This window comes from Humulus lupulus, chromosome 1 (assembly GCF_963169125.1).
Source record: "Humulus lupulus chromosome 1, drHumLupu1.1, whole genome shotgun sequence".
Taxonomy (NCBI): Eukaryota; Viridiplantae; Streptophyta; class Magnoliopsida; order Rosales; family Cannabaceae; genus Humulus; species Humulus lupulus.
The window spans coordinates 110893480-110921428 of record NC_084793.1 but is presented as its reverse complement, the minus strand read 5'-3'; the positions used below and the strand labels follow the sequence as shown (position 1 = coordinate 110921428).

The 27949-nt window shown below is 33.3% G+C and overlaps 2 protein-coding genes and 2 long non-coding RNA genes across 4 annotated transcripts; 1 reads left to right on the top strand and 3 right to left on the bottom strand.

Moving 5' to 3' along the window:
* The first annotated feature begins 20732 nt into the window (after positions 1 to 20732).
* Positions 20733 to 22500, top strand: LOC133796900 (uncharacterized protein At4g06744-like). Its single transcript, XM_062234601.1, has one exon. It carries the CDS (start codon positions 20782 to 20784, stop codon positions 22291 to 22293), a length of 1512 nt encoding a protein of 503 aa, XP_062090585.1. The 5' UTR covers positions 20733 to 20781; the 3' UTR covers positions 22294 to 22500.
* A 689-nt stretch (positions 22501 to 23189) lies between these two features.
* On the bottom strand, positions 23190 to 24291 carry LOC133796909 (uncharacterized). The gene is made up of 2 exons (XR_009875541.1): positions 23860 to 24291; positions 23190 to 23615 (listed from the first exon to the last, which is right to left on the bottom strand). It is a non-coding gene; the product is annotated as an uncharacterized LOC133796909 (long non-coding RNA).
* A 1146-nt stretch (positions 24292 to 25437) lies between these two features.
* LOC133816198 (uncharacterized) lies at positions 25438 to 26487 on the bottom strand. Its single transcript, XR_009885074.1, has 3 exons — positions 26444 to 26487; positions 26300 to 26348; positions 25438 to 26211 (listed from the first exon to the last, which is right to left on the bottom strand). It is a non-coding gene; the product is annotated as an uncharacterized LOC133816198 (long non-coding RNA).
* A 45-nt stretch (positions 26488 to 26532) lies between these two features.
* On the bottom strand, positions 26533 to 27121 carry LOC133819678 (peptidyl-prolyl cis-trans isomerase FKBP53-like). Its single transcript, XM_062252983.1, has 2 exons — positions 26861 to 27121; positions 26533 to 26652 (listed from the first exon to the last, which is right to left on the bottom strand). The coding sequence occupies exons 1-2, from the start codon at positions 27119 to 27121 to the stop codon at positions 26533 to 26535; spliced, it is 381 nt and encodes a 126-aa protein (XP_062108967.1).
* Between the last annotated feature and the right edge of the window lie 828 nt (positions 27122 to 27949).

Genomic DNA, 27949 nt, shown 5'->3' with positions numbered 1-27949 from the left:
ACACGTTGCGCCTTATCTTAGGTCTGAGAACCAAAACCTTAGACCTGTGAGACGACTGGGAGACGAGAGCCCTCGCCTTAATTGTCTGAGCAGGAGAACCTCCATCTCTGAGGACAGACTTCGAAGAGTAATCTATCAAGGCATCCACGACCCTGTCAGAGGCAAGGTCTCACCTAGGAGGACCCTCGCTTCGACTAGAGTCCTCGGACAGTAACATGTCCTAATGACGTTTATGAACGTCCGAGCTAGCCACTGGGGGTCGCCACATGTCGAAGGTGAAAATACGGACAACATATTTTTTAATATAGCACCATTAAGGATTAATATTGACTAATGTGTTTGTTTTGTGAAATAATATATCCAAAAATTGCTACAAATGAAAAGAGATTTTTAAATTCTTATTAAAAAGAAAATTATAAAGCATATACACGAAGATCATTTTAAAAAAAAGTAATCGTTTAATATTTAAATTAGAATTAAAGTGTTAAAAATAAAATAATTTAGAGATTTTACTAATAAAAACATCAATAAATTAATTGTGTATTTTTATGTCATAATCACATAATGATTATAAATAAATAAATAAATTAATTAATTAATTTTATATTTAAAGATTCATTTTTAATTCTAAAATTAAAATTTAAAAATAGAAATTTATATATTGACAATTTATTACAATCTTCTATAAAATGTCACTAAAAATGTAACACGGTAACTATTGTAAACTCTTCCATGCATACATATATATATATATATATATATGGATAATTCTACGGTAGAGCCTTCAAAAAGAGCCCTACCGTAGGGTTCTTTTGTGTTCTCAACCCGTGAATAGTTTTCGGCGCGATTATTTTTTATGACCATATATATTATAGCTATTTAGAGCATCCTGCAAATTTTCAGAAAATTCTGAATAATTTACAGTGCCGAAAACAGATTATTGCACACGTGACTAATTTTTTTATGCGCGTGGAAAATAACATGTTTGAACTTAGTTTTTGGTATTGTAAATTATTCAGAATTTTCTGAAAATTTGCAGGATGCTCTAAATAACTACAATATACATGGTCATAAAAAAAAATCGCGCCGAAAACTGTTCAACGGTTGAGAAACACAAAAAAGTCCTACGGTAGAGCTCTTTTTGAAGACCTACCAAAAAAATTTCCTATATATATTATATTTCTTTTGAATAAAAATGGGGTTCATTAGGAGGCTATTAATAAGCCAAGTAGAGTGTTTACAAGAGCATGTTCCATATAAATAGCTAATTTGGCAGAGCACAGGACACCTCAGTAGCTTATACAAGCAAAGAGAATATCCTGAACTGAACTACAACACCATACGTCGACATCGAGGGACGTTTATCCTTAGTCCTTCTATAATTAGGTTCTCAGTCTTTAAACTTTTAGCATTATTTTTTTTTTCTCCAAATAATAAAAAACCTTCAAATTCAATATATAAAAATATATTTCATCATTATCTTTAACTCAAAGTTCATAAATATATATTTTATTACATGTATAATATCTAAACAATAATAGTTAAATTTTATTTTATTTTAAATGTAATTTTAGGATAGTTGCAATATAATATTATTATAATTTATGAAAATTTCATAATTACATTATAAATACTTCAAAATAAATCACAAAAAATATATTATTATTGGTGTATCAATATTTTAGGTTATATATGTATCAGTCTTTTAATTTATACTAAATAAAAGCAACTTAAAATGCATGTTTGTTTTTATTTATATACAATATTTTATATAAAAAATAGTATAAACATATTAAATGAAAAATTTAACCAAAACACTGTTTACAATTTTTTAAAATATATAAATATACAATATGATAACCTTTTTAAATATTATTGATAAATTTTTTCAATAAAAATTAAGATTATGTATTATATATTATTATTATAATAATATTTTATAATATTTAAATTTATATTGATATAATATTAAATATTTAGTCTTGTATTAAATATTATTATAATAAAAATATTTTATAATATTTGAATTCATATTAATATAATTAGTAAAAAATAAGATTATATATTATTATCATAATAATCTTTTATAATATTTCAATTTATATTAATATAGTTATTAAATATCTAGTATTATATTATATATTATTATAATAGTGATATTGTATGGCATTTGAATTTGAATTTAAATTTATACTAATATAATTATTATATATGTAGTCTTATATTAAATATTATTATAATAATGATATTTTATAATATTTACATTTATATTAATATAATTTATAAATATTTATTTTTAAGTTAGTTTTAAAGGTATATCCTGTTAAATATTTAGAATATTCCGTTAAAGTTAACATAACAAACCGTTAAAACCAAGAATTACCGTTACTTACACACTTATTATATAGAAGAGATTTTTCTAAAGTAAATATATGTTTTCATATATAAGATTTAAAAAAAAAAAAAAAAATTTACTTCTTTGAATAACTATGAATTTATATTTGTCAATGAATTTCGAAGTTCGTTTGGTACCCCGTATTATGTCGTATTATAATGAATTGTGTTTTATAGCATATTTTTATATATTAATATGTTTGGCATTCATTTTTACTAAAACATTATATATTTATATGTAAATACAAGTTATTACCAAACTTAGTACTTGTTGACTGCATTTTTCTCTATCAACTAACTAAAATAAGCTTAAAAAAATTATAAGAAGAACACACAGATTTTATGTGGTTCAGGTTATTAACTAACCCTAGTCCACGAGTCAATTGTATTAGAATTTGAGGAAGCTTTAGAGTCTCAAGCTTTAATGGAGTTTAGGCAACTTTGAGCAATGCTCTGAATACAAAGATTGGGGATCCTTACAATGTGTGCCCTAGCCTTATCTATAGATGCTGATGACAATTAACTCCCTTAATGATGATTTATCACAAAACATTCCCATTTAATGGGGTATAAATGCTATTAAATACAAACTCTCGTGATTAAGGAGATGGTGGGCCTAGGCGTATCACACGGGACCCATTTACGAGGTTACAACCCAAAAACTTTTGGGGTAACACATTCTTGATAGTGTCAGGGGATAGCTACAGGTTTTCCAATGTTAGGCAGCATTGTGGGACATGCCTCTTGTCGCCTGTACGGACTCGACACCACGACTTGGGTAACAGTAACATGTCAAATGACTGCTTGTGGTCCAAGGTCGTTGTGCTTGACACCTGGCACTATGCTCTATGTCCGGAGACGTAGCTCGCCTAAGGACAACCTTCTCCTAGGGTGGTGCCTGAAGATGGGGCATGGCTTACCTTTCGAGGAGCTCTGGGCGAGCTCACCAGGGATTCCTTAGCTTCCGTGGAGCTTAATTACTTTCTAATGATTGCCATAAATGAGAGAAGAGCAGAGAAAGAGAATGAAATGTAATGAATGAGCTCTGTGAGCTCCAACTGAGTATATTCTAATATATATAAGATTACAAAAAAAGCCTTTATCTATAATAAGAAGCAATTCTGTTATAACAATCTCTAACAGAATTGAGACTAACTCAACTTGAAGAACATACAACCTAACTAACTAACAACAGAATCAATTATAGTGCTAATACACCCCTCAAACTATATTTGGGATGATCATTATGTAGTTTGTTACATAAAAAATGAAACCAAGGAAAAGACATGGGTTTAGTAAAGAAATCATTTGGTTGCTCTTCTGTTGGAATGTACCAAACCTCTAGCTTGTGATCAACCACCTGCGCATGAACATAATGAACATCAAGTTCAATGTGTTTAGTCTTGGAATGAAACATAGGATTACGAGCTAATGATTGAGCACCCTGATTGTCACACCACAGAATAAGAAGCTGGGGATGAACTTTGATGCCGATCTCACAAAGCAAGGAATGTAACCAAACTAGTTCAGTAGCTGCCGAGGCTAACACCCTGTACTCAGATTCGGTTTTGGCCGGGAAAATTCTCTTTGTTTCCATGAAATCCAACTGATGAGATTCCCACCCAAGAACAAACAAAAGCCAATGGTTGACTTGTGATCATCGAGACTTGAGGCCCAATCAGCATCAGAGTAAGCTGCAAGAGTCAACAAGGAAGTTGGTTTGAAGTGAAGACAGAGATGAGGAATGCCTTTGACATAGCGAAGAATACGCTTACAAGCATTCCAATGATTGATCGTAGGAGTCGTTAAACACTGACTAAGCTTGTTCACAGCAAAGGCAAGAACCGGACGTGTAAGTGTGAGATATTGAAGAGCTCCAATGGTACTTCTATATAGCTCAAGTTTGTCAAACAAATCACTATCATAGAAAGCAAGTATGTTGCCTAAAACCATAGGTGTAGGAAACTCAGTTCCGTCCTCAAACTGAGTCTTAGCTAAAAGTTCAGTAGCATATTTAGACTGAGTGAGATAAAGACCAGAAGAATTTCTATAAGCTTCAAAATCAAGGAAATAGCTGACAAAACCAAGAGATTTGAGAGAAAACCGAGTATGAAGATCAGAAATAAGATCAAGAATATGCTGCCGGTTAGCTCCTGTGATGGGAATATCTTCCACATAAACCAAAACAAGAAGAATAGAACCATTTTTCGTCATGTGAAACAAAGAAGTATCTGAAACAGAAGCTTGAAATCCCCAATCAAGAAGAGCCCGACGAAGTATGTCAAACCAAGCTCTTGGAGCTTGTTTAAGACCATAAAGAGCTTTATGAAGTTGACAAACATGATGAGGTTTAAACTTGTCCTCAAAACCAGTTCGCTGCCTCATTAACACCTTTTCTTGTAAATCACCGTTCAAAAAAGCATTATTGATATCAATTTTCTGAATATCTCAACCATAAGTCACTACCAAAGAAAATACAACACAAATATTAGAAGCTTTAATGACTGGACTAAAAGTGTCAGTGAAATCCAACCCAGGAGTTTTCTGAAAACCTTTCGCCACCAAACAAGCTTTAAACTTGCCTAAAGAGCCATCAACATTATACTTGGTGCAAAAAATCCATTTTCTAATGAGAATATTCATCTTTGGAGTAACAAGCACTAAACTCCACGTACCTTTAGCCACCAAAGCAGAATATTCATTGTGCATAGCCTCTTTCCACTCAGGAAGACTCAAGGAAACCTTAACCAAAGTAGGCTCATCATAAACCTTGGTAGTAGAAGTGGAAACCAAGTAGACTTTGGGCTTATAGATACCAGATTTAGACCTGGTTTGCATATGATGGCCTTGAGGCAATATGGGAAGAGAAACTAGAATATGAGACTCAGGAACCACAATCTCACCACTAACGGGCAAAGCAACAACAGGGGAAGCAAGGTGAGAAGACAGAATAGCTGAAGCCTCCAAGTCATAAGTGACACCATCTTCAGGTGCACGAGGGGGAGGAGAAGAACAAGCAACTGCATAACTAGAAGAGATAAACAGAGAACAAGGAGCAAAGATGGACGATGAACTAGTAGGGGAAGACACAAGAATTGGCAAAACAAATGTAGGAGCATTGAAGTTACTGCGTATAGAACCTTGACACACGGAAGTAGAAGAGGAAAAGAGAGTGTGAAAGGAAATTCAAACTCATTAAAATTGACACTACAAGCAATATAGATGCGACCCGAAGTATGAAGACAGTGATAGCCTTTATGGAAAGGACTATACCATAGAGAAACACTCTTAGAGGTTTTGAAAGAAAACTTGTAAGGGTTGTAAGGTCTGAGAAAGGGAAAACAAGCGCAACCAAATGTTGGGGTTTTATGCCCTAATTAAAACTCAAATTCTTTGTAATCTCATTTTATTATCAATAAAAGAATAGAAATCATTTTTTGACTTGGTCAATCACTTTGTTCACATGTTTTATTTTCATGATTATTTGTTTAATATAAACTTCTATTAAATCCCGAGCATATAGCTAATCTTATTTATAGTGACGTAATCACAGTGGAATATAAATATGATTATATGTTCAAAATAAGTTAGTCCTAAGATTAGTCAGTGCACTGGATTTACACTGACTTGCCAATCTACGATATGATCTACTTACACATTACAGTATTATGTTCTTTCCAGAACATTAGCAAAGTAGATAAGATCGGATGTATTTGTTACATCGGACTGGACCGATATTGATAGTTGATAAGATAAGTAAACATACTGTTATTATCTATTCTAGTCATATTATATAGTTGACCATAGGTCAATTCAATCTCAATTCTGAGTGGTTAGTATTCTAACTGATTGTATTATTTGAGTTCTTTAACTTGTTCGTTACCAGCTTACCCTACGGACTAGCCCATACTTACATCTTGGGAACTCGGTAGTATAATTGAGTGGGAGTGTTAATCATAGATATGAACATCTATAGCTTCTGATGAAGAAGTGAAACGATGGTTTCCTTTTAGTTTGGTTCAAGGTGTTAAATGATAGAGATCTCATTTCAGTAATTAAATTAGTTTACTGAAATATTATTTACAAGGAACTAAGTGTTTTAAGGATAAAATACAATGAGGGGTAAAACAGTATTTTAGTCCTATCTCATTGTAGACTGTGTATAGAGGATTGAGTGACAATTATGGTTGTAAAAATGGATAATTAATAGCGTATCTATATTTGTTATAGAGCGTTCTATGAATTCAAGAGTGCAATTCCAAGTCTATAGTGGAGTCACGAGGAATTAATAAGTTAGTAAATTTATTTGTTAGATTTATGATAACTTATTGGAGCTTGATTTCATAGGCCCATGGTCCCCATTGTACCTTGGATAAAATCATCTAGATAGTCTCAATTAATTGATTTAATCATCAATTAGAATTATCAAAGTTGACCAGGTCAATTTTGGATAGTTTCACAGAGTTGTGTAATTTTGAGAAGCAAAAGAGAAATTATGGCAGATTTATTAATTAAGATAAATTGGTATCTAAATTAATAAATAAGTTTAAATCAAGGTTCAAATTATAAATAATTAATTTGATAAATGATTTAAATAATTATTTAATTAATTAAATCAATAGAAAATAATACAGGCCTTGATTTTAAGTCCAATGGGTTTATAATCAAATGGGAAATTTCACGGGCCTATAGCCCATGATAATTTCGACCTAGGGCTTCAAAATAGCTATTATTTTATTGATTTTTTAATTAAATTAAATGGCCTAATTGAGTCTATAAAATGAGTGCTTATAGAGAAGTAAAAAAAAAGAAGTTTGATAAGTCACAAGTCAGATTTTCTGATAGTTTTAGATTCTCTCTAAACACAAGTCTTTTTCTAAGCCTCTTTGTTATTTTCTCTTCTTCTCTCTATATCTCTCTCATGTGTTGAGAATTTCCCACACTAGTCTAGGTGGTTCTAAGGATACATTGGAAGATCGTGAAGAAAATAGAAGATCGGTTCAGTTTCTTGATAATACTCTACGACAGAGAGGATACAAGAGTTAGAGAAACTGAAGGAAGGACTCTTAATTCCGCTGCGTATACTGTAAGTATTATATTATTTGTTTCTCTTTGAATTCAATTTTAGAAACATGTGTTTAGGCTATCTTGTATTAATTTGTTTAATATTAGATATACGTGAAAATAAATAAAGATCTTGTATAAGCTAACCCAACACCAAACACTTCGAGAAAATTATAATCGGGTGTATAGAAATAAAGACGCTCAAAAGGAGAATTAAAGGCACAAAAAGCAGTAGGAAACCAATTAATAAGATAGACAACAGAAACAAAGGCATCCTACCAAAACAATGAAGGCATTTGAGCTTGAGCAAGAAGAGTAAGACCAATTTCAATCACATGTCGATGTTTTCGTTCAACTCTTCCTTGTTGTTGGTGACTATGAGGACAAGGGTGCCTAAAAATAATGCCTAATTGTTAAAGAATAGGTTGAAGTTTATGATATTCTCCCCCCAATCAATTTGCAAACCCTTTAAAGGTGTATCAAATTGCTTTTCAACAAGTGTTTTGAAGTTGTAAAAAATAGAAAAAGCATCAGATTTGGATTTCATAGGATAAATCCAACTATACTTGGTAAAATAATCTACAACACAATAAGTAAAATCTATACTCTTCAAGAGAAGGATGAGGAGAAGGACCCCAACATCCAAGTGAACCAATTGAAGTGGTTTAGTAGTTTTAAGAGTAGAAAGAGCAAAATGCATTAAGTGATTTTTACCAAATTGACAAGCATCAAAGAAATTCAAATCTGATTTGGAAAAATTCACATTAATAGATTGTAAAAATTTGGTAAGTGTTACAGTAGATGGATGTCCAAGTCGATTGTGCCAACGGGCACCAAGTCGAGAGGACAGATTACATGAGGAAGGACTGGTCACAACACAGTCAGTGTTATTACACTCATTAGTAGATGTACTAAGACAAACATGAGGAGACTTGAAACCAAAAGAGCCATGAGAGGCAGAGACACTAGAAGCTCTCAAACCAGGAAAACAAATTTGATAGAGACCTTGACTAAGGGTGCCTTGCAGAAGTATTATCCTCGTCTCCTTGTCCTTAACAACACAAGAGTTAGAAGTAAATTCCACATTAACATCATTATCAGAAGTTAATTGAGAAATACCGATGATATTCTTTGGGATATTAGGCACATGTAACACAAATGCAAGTGAAGAGGTTTTGCAGAAGGAATATGTACAAAACCAATAGTAGTAATGGGAAGAAGAGAGCAATTACCTACATCCAGTTTACCTTTCCCTTTGTAATCATACTTCTTAGTCAGAGCAATAGTATTAGAAAACCACTTGATGAGAAGCTCCACTATCCATGTACCAATTCGGACCATTCACAGTGTGAGCAGTAGCATAGAGAGCTTGTGGATCAACAAATGTGACCTTAGAAGTAGCTGCAGAGCTGGTATCTCTTGAAAACTCACATCAAAATGTCTGTAACATTTGAGCACAACATGACCAGGCTTGTTACACAACTGGAAAATCAGACGATTACCAGTGTTCCGATTGTGAAAGAACCTACCACCTCTACCACGTTGATAACCTCGATTATGATCAAAGTGACCAGAAGATGAAGTAGAGAACTCATTCTTAGTGGCAGAAGCATAGTGAGTTGTAGGATTTTGAAGATCAAAAGCAGAAATGCCATGTTGTTGCTCAAGACGCATCTCCTGGCTTTGTAGCATGAATTGGACTTCCTACAGAGTAACCGAATCCTTAGAAGTGAGATTAACAACAAGCGACTCATACTCATTTCCCAAGCCACCAAGGATGTACATAATCAGTTCATCATCAGAAATTGCTTGACCTGCAACCATCAAAGCATCAGCTAAACATTGCATCTTGAGAACATATTCGTCCACATGTGTGGCTCCTTTCTTCGTAGTCTGAAGCAAACCACGAAGTTGAAGAACACACGCCTTAGATTTGTTGGAGAAGATCTGAGCCAAAACATTCCACATCTCATTGGCCACAAGACATCGAGCAACATGACCTAGCATACTTTGAGAAATCGAATTGAAGAGCCAAATCATAAGGAATTGATCCAAGCGAATCCAATTTTTGAATTATGGATTAGGAATAGACCTATCAGTAGCATCAGGATTTGCCATTGTTGGCTGAGGTCGAGCTTGAGCACCATCCAAAAATCCTTCCAATTGGTGCACATGCACAGCCGACAAAACTTGAGATCTCCAATGGAAGAAGTTGTTCCAATCTACACGAAGCGTCAGAGGAACAAGATGTGCTAGAATCATCATCCCAACAGTGGCCTGAGTAACACCGGAAGAAGAGGAGGAAGTAATTCTAGGAGCATTGCTTGAAGAAGACACCATGGAAGCAAGATCAGGATCGAGAGAGAGAAAAAAACCAAGGCACTGATACCAAATGAGAAAATAGCAGAGAGAGAGAGAGAGAGAATGAAATGTAATGAATGAGCTCATTGAGCTTCGATTGAGTATATTCACAACAAGGAAAAGGGGCTTTTACTTCGTTTTTTAAGCTTGATTTACTTTGGTTTTCGCTAAAATTCGCAACCGCAGTAGTTCAGAGCGAAGTAAAAACTAGCTAAAAACCGAAGTAGAATCCCCACTTTCTACTTCGATTTTTATATAATAACCGAAGTAGAAAGTGAATATACGCTACCATCCTGGGCACTTTCTACTTCGGTTTTTAGGTATAACTGAAGTAAAAAGGCTACTTTCTACTTCGGTTTTTAGGTAAAACCGAAGTAAGAGGGCTGCTTTCTACTTCGGTTTTACCTAAGAACCGAAGTAAAAGGGGACATTCTACTTCGGTTCTTAGGTAAAACCGAAGTAGAAAGTAGACCTTTTACTTCGGTTTTACCTAAAAACCGAAGTGGAAAGTGCCCGCCTTTTTTATTTAATATATATTTCTGATTATTTTTAAATGGACGGTTTCTATTTTTATATATATATATATTGGCCTAATTTTATTTAATTGATCTAATTAATTTTTTTTTTTGCCTAATTATTTTTCAACGATTTAATTATATGATTTTACAATTATATATATTTTTACAGTTGAAATTGGTTAAGAATTTTTTTTGAATGAAAATATGATAACTTTTATTAATTAAAAATGTTGTACATAAGCATATAAAATACAAGTACTTAAGTAAGATAACTAGCCTTAACATTAATACATTTACAAAAGACTAAACTTACAACTAAACAAAATAGGCTTACTGATAAATGTATGTCATCAATTTGCCTAACCATTCGTGTTGGATTGGCAAGAGGTCTGCAATCTCACAATATTGCGTCTTCCCACCAAACTGTAAAATTAATAAATATAAATTAATTTCATAGATTATCGATAGCAAATAAATTATAAAAAATGAACTTACTTTTTCTTTTAGGGTAGTCATTGCATTTGATGCCTGTACAAGATCTCTAATGTACTTCAAGACATAAGAACCACATTCATGACTTTGTGGTTGTCTTCGACATGAAACATTGAATATCTTTGTGGGATTGCCGAGTAATTCATTGGAAGAAGCCCTATAATATGCACTATTTAAAAAGAAAATTAACAAAAGTTATTAAAATGTAGTAACATGTAATATTTGTTGCATATTAAGAAATATTTTAAAAAATTTAAAACTTACCTCATTATCATTGAATCAATTTCTTTAGGACGTTTGTGTGATTTCAATGGATCTAAGAACACGATTTTTCCTTTTGGCATAGCAATCACCAACATCCAATGTTCCCTAAAATAAGAAGCGTATGTTAAGTAAAATAATTAAATTTTTAATATATGACTAATTAAATAAGAAAAGTTTACACTATTTCTTACCGTATGTTCCAAGGTATAAAGTAAAGTTGACCAACTCTATCCATTGTCATCAACCAATTCGCCAAGTCAATGGTTGATCGCTCTACATCGTTAAAATTATTAATGCTAAGACGTTCAATGTCATAAAACTTGTAAAAGACACGCTGATTTGGAAATAGGGACTCCCAAATGCATCTGCAAAAATTTCTTTAGTGTTAAATATTTTGAAAAAATTCGGCAGAGTTTCCCCTATAAATAGGACTACCCAAACCTGTAAACATTCAATGTCTATGAAAATTTTCAACAGATCAGAGAGCAGTACTCATAACTGATTCTAAATTCCTATTATTCCAAAGAATTAGTTTAAGGGATACCTTAATCTGAATATCATTGCTGAGCCTCCAATCATATGCAAGGTAGCAACTTGTTCCACATCCTCTGAAGTTAGGAAGATTGACTCGCGATTCATGAATGATGGGTCCACTGGAATGGAGACGACTGAGTTTATTCCCTTAACTCTGCAAAATTCACTCACCATAAACTGAAGGCTAACATGGATGCGATTCATGATGTGATCGGCAAATTGTTGGCCTTCGGTCAGAGTGTTTTCTGGATTGACGTGAGACCCGGCTGATGACAGATGCGGGCTAGTCAAAGAATTATGGTTCGTCTTATCCTTGGATGAACTTTTTGACATAGGAGGTTTCTTTTTTAGAGGACCCTACGCAACATCAAGTAAAAATAATATTAAAATAATGGACCAACAAATATTTTAATAGGTAACAAATTAAAGAATTCGTTTATACCTAGTCAGTCATAATTAAATCTTTTGGCCAAGGAAGGAATGCGTCATAAGTATCTCGAACATAGTGTATCTCCCCAACAGAACATGGGATTTCAGCATCCTCTTGTAACATTTTGGTGACTCGCACCCTCGCGTATTCGTCTGTCAGTTGAACACCATGAATAGTCAGTGGACCCACCCCATCAATGATAACATCCTCTGCCACCACATTATGAATATTATCCGAACAAAGTAACACATCCTGCATGTACGGTGTGTCATCCTGCATGTACGGTGTGTGGTATTCTTCGTCGCTCTGCTCGTCATCATTGTCGTGTTCATCCATATCATCTATCCCACCTGCTTGTTTAGCTTTTTCCTCCTCTAAAGCTTTAAGTTCTGCTCTGAGCCTCGCAATTTCTGCATCTTTCTTACTAACAACATCAGCCATTTCTGTTGCTATTTTTGGTTTTCTTCCAAAGACGGACGAAATCTTCGCAAACGACCTACAATAATCAACCAAATTTATTTTAAAACTAAAATATTATAGAATTAAGTTAAATGCAACAAATAAAAAATAATATCATACCCAAGTGCTCTAACACGCCCTGGGTGCTCAGGTGTCCCTAAAGCTTGCGTTAATATGTCATTCCGACCCTTTGCAATGATTTCTCCACTACTAACTTTTTCTTTCAGCTCATTCTGTGGAACAAACCAGTGGTCACTTATATTAGTGACTTATAAGAACTTTATCATTCCTAAATTACTTTAAAATACTTGCTTGAAACCACTTACAATTCTTGCTTCAATTTGTTTGTCCAAATCTGTGACAAGAACCTTCTTCTTTTCTCGTGCTCTTATCCAAACTTGGTACCGTTCTACATCTGCCACACCTAGTTCAGTTTTCTACAACATACAACAATTAATTAAAGTTGGTGAGTGCAATATTCTTCATAACAGGTTGACAGTTATAAAATAGTGATGTGAATTACTTACCAGGTCCTCTCTAACATTAGCAAGCCCTCTACGAGATGTACGATGCCTCGAAGTATATTTGAGAGCTCTTTCACGTTGTGCTTCCCGCAAAGCCTACATTAAATAGGTAACAATAAGTTTTTAAGCAATTATTAGTATTTCAAAACTAATAAATCATATACATAATAGATATACATAATAGTACCATAAACTCAGGAGATAAATGGTGGCTAACAAATGTCCTCCAATCTTCTAGGTCAAGTTTTGGATATTTCTTAGGAAGGATTTGGAGTTCATCTATCAGACCGTCTTCTGCCAAAGGGTAGATGTAGTCACTAGTGATGTTGGTCTTAAAATCTCTCATCATTCTTCCCGCACTTTTCATTAATTCTGGTTTCCAGTTTTCTGGAATGTTAAAGGCACCCTGAAATAGAAAGAAAATGATTAATGAAATGCAAAGTAATTCATGAAAATGATCAATATATTAAAGTAATTAAAATATTTTCTTACATATACATCCTCCCATATTCTATTCTTCAATTCTTGTGGGACTTGTCTCCAATCCTTATAATTGAGAGAGACTGTTCTCCTAGTTTTAACTCCAAGGTACGATTGCATCTCACTATATGCTTTCCCTATAGGTTGACCTTTATCATTAAACTGAATATTTCTCTTTATTCCCTTAGCTTTTTGATTATTGATATTGTTCTTCTTTGTTGGGCCTCGCCTATTTGGTGTGTTCTCCCCTTCAGAAATTTTCATATGCACATAAACAAGAATTAACGTTACAATTATGACATAAATAAATACATATTTAACATAAAAATGAATACATTACTCACTGGACACATTTTCTTTTCTTTTTTCTTTTCTTGGTTGATCCACAATCTACCCATATTCCGTGTCTAATATCATTTCTAATGTATTCCCCATCATCATCATCTTCATGGAAATCATGGATTTTCTCAACTTGCTCATGTATTGGTTGTCCAACAATAAAATTGTCATGAAACAAATCATCGTTTTCTTCATCATTTTCATCTTCTATAAACTGCCTTTCCGGGGTTCGTAAAACAACTGACCATTTATCATCAGCAGGATCAGTTATGTAAAACACTTGTTTTTCTTGGGTAGCCATGATGAAAGGATCATTCTTGTGACCTTTCTTACTTATATCAACCAAAGTGAATCCAAGTTCATCAATTCTAACCCCAACATTGTTGTCCACCCAAGAACACTTGAGCAGAGGAATTTGAAATAAGGAATAATCAAGCTCCCATAATTCTTCAACAACCCCATAATATGCCATAGTACCAGCAACTGGATTATTGTCTTTTGCACTAGCGAAATGCATTGCTTCTGCCACAATACTTACTCCACTATTTTGAACCATTCGAGCATCATCTCTTGACTTTGTGTGAAATCTTTTTCCTCCAACAATGTAAGCATAGTGCTTTATTACATGAACACTTGGTCCAAATGATATGCGTTTTAACTCTGTCGACACTCCATGGTTTTCTTCTCCCAACCTTGCTAGAATAATATTTTTCAACCATCGACTAAATGTTTTATTATGCTCATCTATAATCCATTTCTGTTTATTTTTAACCTTGTTGGGAATCATTGATTGTAATAACTCCATGTGCTCACTACAAATACAAAGTACAACATATTAAAATTTCAATTATACATAAAAATGAGCATAATGTTTATTAAATCTATAACTTACGTTATATATGGTTGAACCTCGGGATTGTTTTCCAACACAACTAAATGAGCTTGATCTAATTCTGCACGAGATATGGTCACTACTGTTCCTTTCCCTCGTAATCCTCTATTAACTCCATCCGAGTTATTCCGTGGTTTGCTAATTCCGATTGTGTCGATTCCAACCATGTACTCTGAACAAAATTCCACAGCTTCTTCTGCTAAATAACACTCAACCATACAAGCTTCAGGGCGATGGTGATTACATACATATCCTTTCAACACCTTCATATTCCTTTCAAATGGATACATCCATCTCGCCCAAACTGGCCCACACAACTTCGCTTCTCTTACTAAATGGACCATCAAATGTATCATGATGTCAAAAAATGATGGTGGAAAATATTTTTCAAGCTTGCATAAAGTTTCAACTATTTCATCATGCAATGCATTCAACTTCTTCATTTCCAATTCTTTTCCGCATAGTTGATTAAAGAAGATGCACACACTTGTCACACTATCTCTAACTCTTTTTGGTAAAACTGACCGAATGGCAATTGGAAGTAATTGTTGCATTAATATATGACAATCATGTGATTTCATTCCAATTAACTTCAAATCTTCCATAGACACCAAGTTTCGAACATTCGATGAGTAACCATCAGGCACTTTCATCCTTGCCAATGATTGACATATGGCTTGCTTCTCTTCTTTAGACAATGTATAACAAGCAGGAGGCAAATATGTGCGAGCCCCTTTTTCTTCAGGTGCCAAGCGGTGTCTTATACCCATTTCAATAAGATCTAAACGACTAGACAAACCATCTTTGGTTTTACCTGGGATATCAAGTAATGTACCGATTATACTTTCACATACATTTTTTTCTATGTGCATGACATCCAAGCAATGTCTAACGAGTAAATCTTTCCAGTAAGGAAGTTGAAAGAAAATTGATTTTCTTTGAAAACATCCATTGACTTTTTTGTTTTTATTCTTCTTCCCATACCTAAAGTCAACTTTTTCTACTTCCTTAAGAATTTGCTCACCTAACAATGGCAAAGGAGCAATGTCTCGTTCCACAGTACCGTCAAATGCTTTTTTTTTTTTTATTTCTGTCAGGATGACTTAAATGCAAATATCGTCTATGACCCGTATAACACATTTTGCGTCCATTTGACAAGCGACGGGCCCTTGTGTTGGTGCAACAAATTGGACAAGCTTGGTAACCTTTTGTGCTTAAACCTGATAGGTTACCATATGCTGGAAAATCATTAACAGTCCATAACAACACCGCTTTCAAATTAAACACTTCTTTTTTAAAACCATCATATGCCTCAACACCATTTTCATACAACTCTTTCAAATCATCAATTAATGGTGCCAAGTAAACATCGATATCATGTCCTGGTTGTTTTGGGCCTGAAATCATTAATGAAAACATCATGAACTTCCTTTTCATCACCAGGAAGATTGTACATAACCAGGAAGACAGGCCATGAACTATTCCTACTACTAAGAGATCTATGCGGGTTTACTCCATCAGCAGCTAAACCAAGACGAAGATGTCTTGGTTCATTTTTGAATTCTGGATTGATATAATCTACCTTCTTCTAGGCCTGTGAATCTGCAGGATGCCTGTGAATCTTTCACTCATCCAGTCTCGTGCCATATTATGTTCTTAGAGTGTTCTGCACTTCGATATAATCGCTTCAGCCGCGAAATCAAAGGTAAGTACCATAGCACTTTCTGAGGAATAAGTTTCCTAATCTCCTTACTTTTGTTAGGTTTGTACCGTGATAAAACACATTCTGGGCAAGCGTCTATGTCTGCATACTCCTTACGATATAAAATACAATCATTCATACATGCATGAATCTTCTCATACTTCAACCCTATCAAACTTAATGTTTTCTTTACTTCATATGTAGACTCCGGAAAACAATTTTCTAGCGGAAAAATCTCCTTGAAAGCAGCTAATAATTGACTGAAACACTTATCACTAACTCCATTTTCTGCTTTTATGTTATAAAATTTAACCATTGTGGGAAATCTTAGTTTATTGCAACCATTGAACAATTGTCTGTCTGCATCTCTAACCATACTATCAAATTTTTCTGGATTATGAAAAAACTCTTCTTGTGCTTCATCAAGCAATTCTATAGGATGATCATCAAAATCATTACTCTCAAAATCATCTACACCTCGCCTACCTAATGGATATGGGTCATCATTTAATAATTCTCCATGCCAATACCATTTACTATAACTCATATCAAATCCCCGACAAAATACATGATCATTTATCATGGTAATATTCCCCTTTACTCCATTACCACAATCGATACAAGGACAACGAATTTTTTGTAGATCACTACAATTCTTTAGGCAAAACTCTAAAAATTTGTTGAATCCATCTTGAAATTGTGATGTTTCTCTCCTCTCAAGTATCCATGATTTATCCATACTAATAACAATATTCAATTCCTAATAAGTTAGAAAAAAACTTATATTAGGTTCTAGTCTTATAAATTTTTTAAAAAAGTTGACAGAGTATTCTCTGTTTCTATAGCATACCGTAATTTCATAATTACCTATAAAACCAATACAAACAAACACAATAATCAAGCATATATGAATCCATCATTATTAGGTTCTAGTCTTATAAATTTTTTTAAAAATTCGGCAGAGTATCTTCTGTTTCTATAGCATACCGTAATTTCAAAATTACCTATAAAACCATTTAAAACAAACACAATAATCAAGCATAGATGAATCTATCATTATTAGGTTCTAGTCTTATAAATTTTTAAAAAAATTCGGCAGAGTATCCTCTGTTTCTATAGCATACCGCAATTTCAAAATTTCCTATAACAACAACACAAACAAACAAAATAATCAAGCATAAATCAATCCATCCTTATATCACCACAGCACGCAAATTTCCTAGAGCCTACTTCACTAATTTTCAAACATAACTTTCACTAAATCTAATATGCATGATTACATTAGTTTTATCTTTATACATAAATCTTGTAGTAATATAAATAAAAAAAATAACTAATCTTCAATATTAATCTTCAATGCACCCGAAATGAAGAACAAAGTTCACCACTCAATCAACGACCCTACTAAAACATTACATAATTAGTAAACTACATAATTAATTATCAAACCAATAAATAAAAAAAATCAAACTAGTTAATGAAACTAATGAACAACACTTTGATCATCTTCAAGCTATTTTTTTTTTCAAATATTTAAAAAACAAATTTATCTATTGTCAAAATTTCTAAAATTAACTAATATACATATATATATTTATAATAAACATAATTTTTATCACATTATTTAAACTAACAAAATAAACAAATAATTATAAAAATTAATAAAATATTAATTATATTAATTATAAAATTCGGAATAATAAAAAAAATAAAAAAAACATAGAAAAATAAAAAAATTATCATCAAAACCACATTTTAGTAATCTATACTTGTTTTGAAGCTCAAAATCCCTTTGCAATGACAAAAATCCGGTCAAAATCCGGCAAGAAACACCACTTTCAAATGGAGAAAATACCCACGGCCAAATGCTTTTTTTTTCTCTAAAAAAAAAAAAAGATTTTTGGACTATATTTCGGTTTATAGGGTAGAAATGTTGCAAGAAATAAAGAAAAAATAAAAAAAAAAGGTTTGGAGAATGAAAATGGGTGTTGGCCCACGGTTGTTAATAGAGGTTTTTGGGGGTTTTTTTTGCACAGAGGGCAGAGGAGGGTTTGAGATTGAGAAAGATGACCGTTCGGGTCGTAGGAAGGGGTTATAAAGCCTTTTTACTTCGGTTTTTAGGTAAAAACTGAAGTAGAAAGTGGAGGTAAAAACCGAAGTTAAAGGTCCATAAGTGGATATGTGTGTGGGTGGCCTTGTGCACTTTTAACTTCGGTTTTTAGGTAAAAAACGAAGTGGAAGGTGCACATTCTACTTCGGTTTTTACCTAAAAACCGAAGTTAAAGGTGTACAAGAGCCGCGTTTGGCTTGGCCATTTTTTTGCATTTTTACTATCTCTAAACATAATATACGGGCTTGTGCAACCAAACACGGCCCTCTCCACTATGAATTTTTCACTTCGTTTTTTTTAAAAAGCGAAACAGTATGTAATTTTTTTCAGAGCGCCAATTTCAAAAGCGAAGTAAAAAAGTTTGAAAATGTTTTTACTTCGCTTTTTTTGTATGCTCACTATAAAAACCGAAATAAAATCCTATATTTCTAGTAGTGATTCCAATATATATAAGATTAAAAAGAAGCCTTTAAAAATAATAAGAAACAATTTTGTTATAACAAACTCTAACAGAATTGGAACTAACAAAGCTGTAAGAACACACAACCTAACTAAATGATAACAAAATCAGTTATAGTGCTAATAGCCACGTGTTAGTTGGTGAAAACACGGACATCAGTACTATATACAAATATGTTGTAAAATATAATTCATTATAATACAATAGAATGAATGTGGGTTAAGTTGGATATTTATACTAACAAATTTAGTTTAACGAAAAATTAGATAAAAAAAATTAAAAACAATTAACGGGTGCAAACTTTTCAGGAAGTAAGAAATTTAAATGACAATATTTAAAGCTCGAGAACTTAAGTTCAAATGCTAGTTAGGTTAAATTTTTTTAATAATATTAATAAAAAAAAACATTAGATCGTTATTGTAAAAATTAAGAAAATATATGAATTGATATTTGCTCCTTCTTTTTGTTTTTTATTTTTTTAAGTTTTTTTCTTCAGAAAAGGTATTTGATAGTTCGTTAGTACGCCAAGGAAGTAGATTGAACTCAGTAATGCAGTTAATGTGTGTGTCTGTATCAACGTATTTGTAACTTGTGCAGACCATAGAACTGTTAGCTTTCAGCATTAATTGAAAGTAGGACGCTTGAACATAATACATGCGTATATTTCAAAAATAAAAATAAAAATAATGCATGTGACGTATTAATTAGGCATACCTAATGATTTATTTACCCCAAAAAAAAATTGTGTTAACAACAGATATTACTAGTGATGCATGAAAATGATGGGATGGGACTATTATTGTTGTGGCAATCACAGAACATGTCAAGGTCGTACGTTTGTATTTTCTTTTCAACTTTTGGGCATCGGCATGTGATGATGAATTAACCGGCGGGCAGTGACATATTGTGGGGAACTCCTCTTAAACAAGTGGGGGATTATTGGTTGTCTCGTCACACCAATATATATTTTCTTTGGTATCTAGTTTTTGGTTCGTGCACTAAAGATAAGTTAATATTTTATATGGCCAACAAAATTATCGGTGCTTCTTAACATGGTGTCTCAATCGATCTTCTCCAATTATTCCAGTGTCATGATGCCCTAGCTAGCAAAGTTGTCTTATGTTTTGGCAACGAGTTAATACTAGAGAGAGGAACTCAAATTACAAATGTACATAAATGTAAATATACATATACATATATATTTATATAAATGTTTATCTGGCTTTCAAGTGTCGACCAAACCAAACTACTTGTGTTCTTCTTAATTAGTATCATACTTCAGTTTTTATGCTAGAGTAGACTAAACAAGAGGTACATTCATTTCAAAAATGAGCCCGAATTAATGTATGCATCATAATATTACTTTTGTTAAACTACTTCTTGATGTGTTATCAATTATTTGGACTAGAAATATATATAAATATATATAAAAAAAGGAGACATTGGCCTCTTTGAAAACGAAGTGCAACCAGCTAAACCTATGGACAAAACAAGTCTATGTCAGTTTTTTTTCCATCTGTGAAGCTCGTGAGTTTATTGACTATTCTTTTACTTGATTTAATTTTTTTCAATTTTATTTATCTTTTTTGGGTGAAATGGATTGGAAAGGAGGTGTTGACTATTCTTCCCTAGTATTACCACAAGTCTACTAGCTTAATCAGTTCAGTCCCACTCTCTTTTTCTCTATATATTAACTATTGTGTTCCACATTGAGAAAACCCAATAATCCCAAGCAGCCTCTGTATTGAGAAAATAGATATGAGATCAATTCATTCCTCTGCTTCATCATTACTCCCCATTTTTCAACTTCTCATTCTATGCATAGTACTCAATGGAGTGGGCTGTGATACCACAATTCCCCAAAGAAAAACAATCGAAATAATAATTGGTGGCGGCGGTGGCTATTACCCTCCCGCTCCCTCCCCAGACATCGAAGACTGCCCCCCTCCTCCTCCACCTCCTTGTGAGCCCCCACCCCCGCCTCCATCGCCTCCACCTCCATCACCCCCGCCTCCATCGCCTCCACCTCCATCACCCCCGCCTCCATCGCCTCCACCTCCACCATCTCCACCTCCGCCTTCTCCACCACCGCCGCCTCCAAAGAGAGACGAAAACGAGCTACTTAATATTGCAAGAGAAACCATTCTAAAATTCAAAAAAAAAATCCTTATAGATCCAAAGGGCGTTCTTAAATCATGGAGGGGTAGCGACGTTTGCAAGTACAGGGGATTTACTTGCGACAAACGCCCTGACCGTGGCCTCCGAGCGGTCGCTGGAGTAGACTTTAACGGCTTCGGATTCGAAGGCATCAATTGTACTTTGGGTCTAGAAGATTTCATTGACGGGTTAAAGGACCTTGCCTTCTTCCACGTGAACTCAAACAACTTCACCGGCGGCGTCCCGAAAATCGGCACTAATATAATTCGCTACCTTTACGAGCTTGACCTTAGCAACGGTAAGCTAACAGGGCCGTTTCCCAAGGAAGTTCTAAAGGCCACAAATCTAACATTCTTGGACCTTCGTTTTAATAACTTCTACGGGGAGGTCCCAGGTGATGTATTTAAACTCGACGTCCAAGTCATCTTCCTCAACGACAACAAATTCGAGGGTTACCTTCCTTCGACTCTCCAATGCACACCAGCCCTTTACCTCACTTTCGCCAGGAACAAATTCTCAGGACCGATTCCTTCAGGCATCGGATCAGGAAACACTACCAATAACCTCCGCGAGGTTCTCTTCCTCGACAACCAGTTCTCTGGCTGCCTACCTTACGGAATTGGGAAACTTAAAAACTTGACTCTGTTCGACGCTAGCACGAACCTCATCACGGGTCCGATACCTCACTCCTTCGGTTGCTTGTCTAAGATCGAGCTCCTCAACTTGGCCAACAACCAATTGTACGGTGAGGTTCCGGAGAGTGTCTGCAAGTTACCGAACCTGAGTAATTTCACCTTGTCCGGGAACTATATCACTCAAGTGGGTCCAATGTGCCGGAAGCTTATAAACTCGAAGCGTCTTAATGTGGATTGGAACTGCATTCGGGACCTTCCGAAACAGAGATCCTTCGAGGATTGTGGTCACTTCTTCTCTAAGGATCATCAATGTCCCGATGCAAAGATGATGAATTACATTCCTTGTAAGAATCAGTGGTACCGTAAGTCTTCGTCGTTGACCAGTACTACTGACCAGTCTGCCACTGACGAAGAAACACCTGCGCCGGCGCCCACTAAGTCGGTGACTTACGGCGCTTTATCACCGCACGGATTGTAATAAGATAGGTTTGATAGATATTAACTTGTTCGTTGGGGCAGACTGATGTCAATTTCAGTGGATTTGTCGTTTACTGTTTGATCATTTTAATTTCATGCTTAATAATAAATCATCTTAAAGTTGTATATCATCAATGTATCCTATTTTGGCGTCTCAAATAGGGACGTGGAATAATATATATATATATATAGAATAAATTAAGGGAAATATTCTCTTTAGCATAGTAATCGCTTTCTTCTTTTCAAAAAGAAAAACTTATGAGGGAAAGACCAAGACTTTCTCAGGTCTTCGATCACACATTTGATGAACAAGCATACCTAATTTTGATAATGCTCTGACTTGTTTATTTTTAGTGAAAGCGATTAATATGTATCCCATTATCATGAAGATAGAGCAAACTTTCGATTTTCTTATTCATCAATAATTAATCTTGATAATAAAACATTATTTTCTAAATTTTAAATTCGTACACATGTAACGATAAGCTCATGAAGATTCAAAATACACAATTCATTCTTTGAGAAACTACCATTGATATATAAAGATAAAAATAAAGAGTCTCAATCTAAAAGTTAATTAGTATGTTCTTATTAATAGTTTAATATTTTTATACTTGTTTTATGTGAGACACAATAGTCTAATATCTCCATCAACATAGTGACGATTTTTCGCTCATCAATATTGAATCACTTGATTACAATTGACTTTTTTTTTTTCAGCTTGTTTATTTTTTTTTGGATCTCAAGTGTTTTTTTGCACTATACAAATCTCGAATCTCAAGTATTTTTTTGTACTATGCAAATCTCATACGATATAACTCACTCTTTTAAATCGATATAAATCAAATACCTACTAAAAAATTGACTCTTGATACCATTACAAGAATCACCATCCTCAGTCTAAAAACTAACAATTAGTTATAAATAGAGATACAAATACAATAGTCTAATATATATTTATCAATTCACATCATCATGCATATGTGAGGAGAATGGCCAAGACACGGGTGATTGGCCTTTAATTCCACAACCTTAAAATTAAATATTTCACCCTTTAATCTTATATATAGGTACACCGACAGTCCTTGATTGGAGACAAGTCATGTCGAGTCTTTAAGCTACTGACAAGGGGTTTTTGGATGAGAGCTTCTTTATTTATTTGTCTACCTTACTTTTTCTTTTTTGTTTTGATTTTCTCTTTGCCTTTTATTTGTTCATATATTTTTGTTTATCCAATTCTAGCTGCCGATGATAACTGGTCAAGAATGCTTCATGGGTCCAATTCTTAGCTGGATTTTGAAAAGTATCCCCTCTGCCAAAAGACTAAAATGATGGAAACAATTTAGTAAAAAATTAGTGTAACAGAAACAAATACAAATAAAATACTTACCCACTTAATATTAAAAAAATAATAGTGTTCAATTTAAAATTGGGGATATCAAATTTATCCAATCCCTAAACACATACACAAATTAAAATTCAATACAACTATATTTTAGATATAGCATTTAAATAATTAATGAATTAAAAGAATTATTTATAAAAAAAATGAAGGAAAAAATAAAACCTGCAGTCTGCTAAGAACTCACGCCACTGCCAAGATGCCTACGCCGGAGCCAAGGAAGACAAGCGCCACCGCCAGAGAAGAGAACCCAGGGTGCCGAGAACCCAACCGCCACCGTCGCCTTTCACCACCCACAAACCCCAGCAGCCACCATCGCCTTCACCACCATCAAACTTCGGCCAGCCGCTCCAAACCTCAAGCACAGCCAAACCCTAAGCCCCAAATCCCCAAATCAGAGACCTATTTTTCCTTTCTTCTTATTTGTGCTAAAATAATGAATCATATAGCCCCCTAATTTGAAAAGTGTATTTAGTTTTGAGATCCCTTTTACTAAATAATTTTAAGGACATATTTTGGAAGTCTTTACTACTAAAAGACTCACAAAAGTGTGCATTTAAAAGTTATCATTTTGGAATTACACCTAAATTTTTCTCCGAAATATTTTTAGGACTAACATATTTTTTAAGACAGTTATTATGGATCTTAAATTTTTTTTTTAAAGACTCTCAATAAATATCCTAAAACTTTCATAAATATTTTTTATAACTCATATTTAAGTACGTATTCTTAAAAAAAAAAAAAAAAGTTGATGGTAAATGATATTTTATAGTAATAGATGTTAGTATGCATATTATTGATTTTAGGAAAGTCCGCACATGTAGTCACATTATCACAAATGGCAATTATCAGAGTTTATCTAACTTATGCTATTAGTATTATTCTAATTTTACTCCCACAACCACAACTATAAGCTGCTCGTTTGTACAATTAATACATTATTATAATTAATATCTATTCATATATATATATATATATGTATATTTATAGCATTATATATAACGAATATTAACTAGTTTAAATTATAAAGATTAGACTAAGGGACTATGTTTTTTTGTCAGAACATACTCTAATAAATCAATAATTGCAATTGAACACAAATATTGTAATTCAAAAAAGAGATATTTTTCATTAAATAAAGCTTATTGTCTAATTTAAGAGCATGCTAAACTAATACATAAGTTGGAATATATAAATTGCAACCAAAACATAGGAAAGAAATATTCTGAAATTTAGATAATAGAACCTTAATATATATATATATATATATATATATAAAACCTCTATATTGTAAGCCCAATTTCATACCACCAAAAGAATACTTACAAATTAAATAAAAATGAATTAATATCAAATTTAAATAATGATAATAAGAATATTAATGATATGAGAATTTTCATATTGGAATAAACATTTTCCTAAATAATTTTTATATTGGGGACTATGTTAGGTTTATTAAAACTTCACTATCTTCCTTCCTTAGTCTTACTTTATGTCATGCCATCAAAACCTAATATTGTGACTCATAACTTTGGCTAAGTTTGCTTTAGAGTTCGATAATTCTTTTATTTGGATTGGAGATGTTCCATATCCTCTTTCTTGTATCATTTTGCATCATGTTTTTTTTTTGGCAGCGCATCATGTTTAATCTTTTATTTCAAAAAAAGAAAATTAGAGAATGGGAGCGGGTCAGTGTATAAGCCAATTAGTAAACAATATTATAGAAGATTTCAACTTGGCCGACCCCAGCTGTGTGTGAGAAGGAGAAGTGTTAACGTAGATTCTTGCCGTGATTTCAATAGGACCTTGTTGTGCAGCCAATCACTGACTATAATATGGGCTGGCTGTGCCTGTTCCTAATACGCATATACCACAAGAAACACGGTCTTGAATAGCAGTAGTGATTGAGTAAAGATTTCTTTTTCTTCTTTTTTGGCTGAGAAATGCAAGGCGTATTTAGGAGTTTATTAAAATTAAATATGAGTTAGGAACCCATTATTATTTTATTATATGTTATATAATATATATGCATTGACAAAAATACATATGCATTCTATTTGACATAACTAATACCAATTTGTTTAAATGAATCAAGTACTTAATAGACACAGTAAATTTATTTATTTGACATGCATTCTTTTACTTATCTTTTTTTTTTCCTTTTTTTCACGAGACATGTACTTATTTTTTTGTTGAAACAATTATTATTTTATTATATATTATATGGGGACTTTTTTAGTCCCTCAGTTGCCATTTTCAGGACTTAGTCCAACATTGATTATCAGCCATAGGATATGTTAGTTTTTAGAGTGAATGGTTGGATTTGAATTTGTTGATTGAATGATACAAAAATACACATATACCCTTAGGGACCCCCTTTAACCGGGTACCCCATCAGAGCTGCCAAAAATTTGTTTGATTAATAGGTCCGAGAATTAACGAACATCATTTAACTCAACATCAAACACAAGCCACGAATTTGGAGGAATTGCACCACCTGCTCCCTTACGTCCATAACTGCGTGAAAAAAGTTTATATCAACACAAACACAAATATGAAACAAGCTTAAATTAGATTAACAGACATTTACAAACTCGAGACATACCCCATCTCTGGTGGAATGGTAAGCCTTCTCTTGTCCCCAACACGCATGCCTAGCAAAATGGAAGTAAGAGTGTAAAGAACTACTTTACAAAGAAATAAACAGGAAAATTTAATTTTTTATTAAAATAAATTGATATAAAATTACCCTCAACTCCAACATCCCACCCTTTAATAAGTTTTCCTACACCTGTAAAACCAAAAGACAATAGTGTTAATACAAATAATGAGGAAGGTTTACGTAAGTTGTCGCTCAAAAATAGTTGTATCTAGGCGGAACTTAAATGGTGCTCTTCCCACGTTTGAGTTGAACTGTTTACCATTCTTCTTTAGCTTGCCAATGTAGTGGACACTGACCTGAAATGTAATGAATTTAATTTTGTTTAGAGGCAGGTGAATACTAGACTTTTAAAAGGCAGAGTCAAATCCTCACTTAGAACATAAACCAACAGAAATCTAATTTACACTTCTTTGTTTAGGATTTCATGATCATGGAATCTAATTGAATATAATTTCTTCTGTCTGGAACTTCACAGACTTAAAGATTAGTGACTTGAAGACTTACTTGCTTTCCTGGTTGAGCTTTTTTACCATCTGGTTTGCCCATTGACAGTTCTTCAACGACCAAACCATTAGCAAATGGTCTCACTTTAGATGACTTTGCATTAGTTTGCTTATCTGAGTCCAAGGTTGATACATTTTGGGCTTCCTTGGCAGAAACAGTTTGATTCACATTAGTTTCACCTTCATTATCCTGGCTTTTCTTTTTGTTCTTCTTTCTCTTCTTTTTTTGTCTCCTGTTCATTTCCAAGGCTTCTGAGCGCATAAATTTTTAGTTTCCATTTATGATAGAAATATTTTAATCGCACTTTTTTTAACAAAGTAGTGACTCCTAATCGAGCAACCATACAAATATTATAACTTAAATATGGTATGTTTAGTGGTATTATTATTATTATACTCTAATTGTGTTGCACATCAGGAGATTATAAAATAATTTGTGCAAAGGGAAAGTCTTACATACAAAATACCATATAATGGCCAAAATTCATTCTAAATTAACTATACAACCTAAAGCTACATAATCAATGGTAATTCATTCTTCTAACCATTAAACAAGTCAAACAAAACTGAGATATTCACTAAGACAATTTATTTTTTACTTGCAAAAAAACAAACAATAATTACTTTCGGTTTTTTTACTTTAAGCTATTATATTTATTACTAACCACTCTATTTAATATTACTTACTGACATCAAAATGTTACTTATATGCAGATGAGTTACTGGAAATTCATTACTTTTACATACAACGTTATTCCTGACTACTCCTTTAAAAATTACTAAGTGACTCTTAAACATTTCTTTCCCAATTTCGTAAATATGTTTGAACACAATACTAATTTTACCTTATTGTCCTCCACTGTAGAGTTTTTTTACCTGCAAATTACTATTTTGCCCATACTTTTCAGACCATGATTCAATATTTTTTTACAACTGGTTTACATCACCAACTCATCAAGTAAAAAAATGTAATAATAAAAACACCAAATAATTTGACAGCTTGACACTTGGCAATTTTTTTGGGTCCCACTTGTTGGACTAATTCCGGTGAGGGAGTTAAGAACTTGCCATATTATATATATACTATACT

Coding starts and splice junctions, on each gene's coding strand:
- LOC133819678 (XM_062252983.1), bottom strand. CDS start 27,121: ATGCGCTCAGAAGCCTTGGAAATGAACAGGAGACAAAAAAAGAAGAGA. Junction 26,653..26,860: donor AAGCTCAACCAGGAAAGCAA/GTAAGTCTTCAA, acceptor ATTACATTTCAG/GTCAGTGTCCACTACATTGG.
- LOC133796900 (XM_062234601.1), top strand. CDS start 20,782: ATGAGATCAATTCATTCCTCTGCTTCATCATTACTCCCCATTTTTCAA.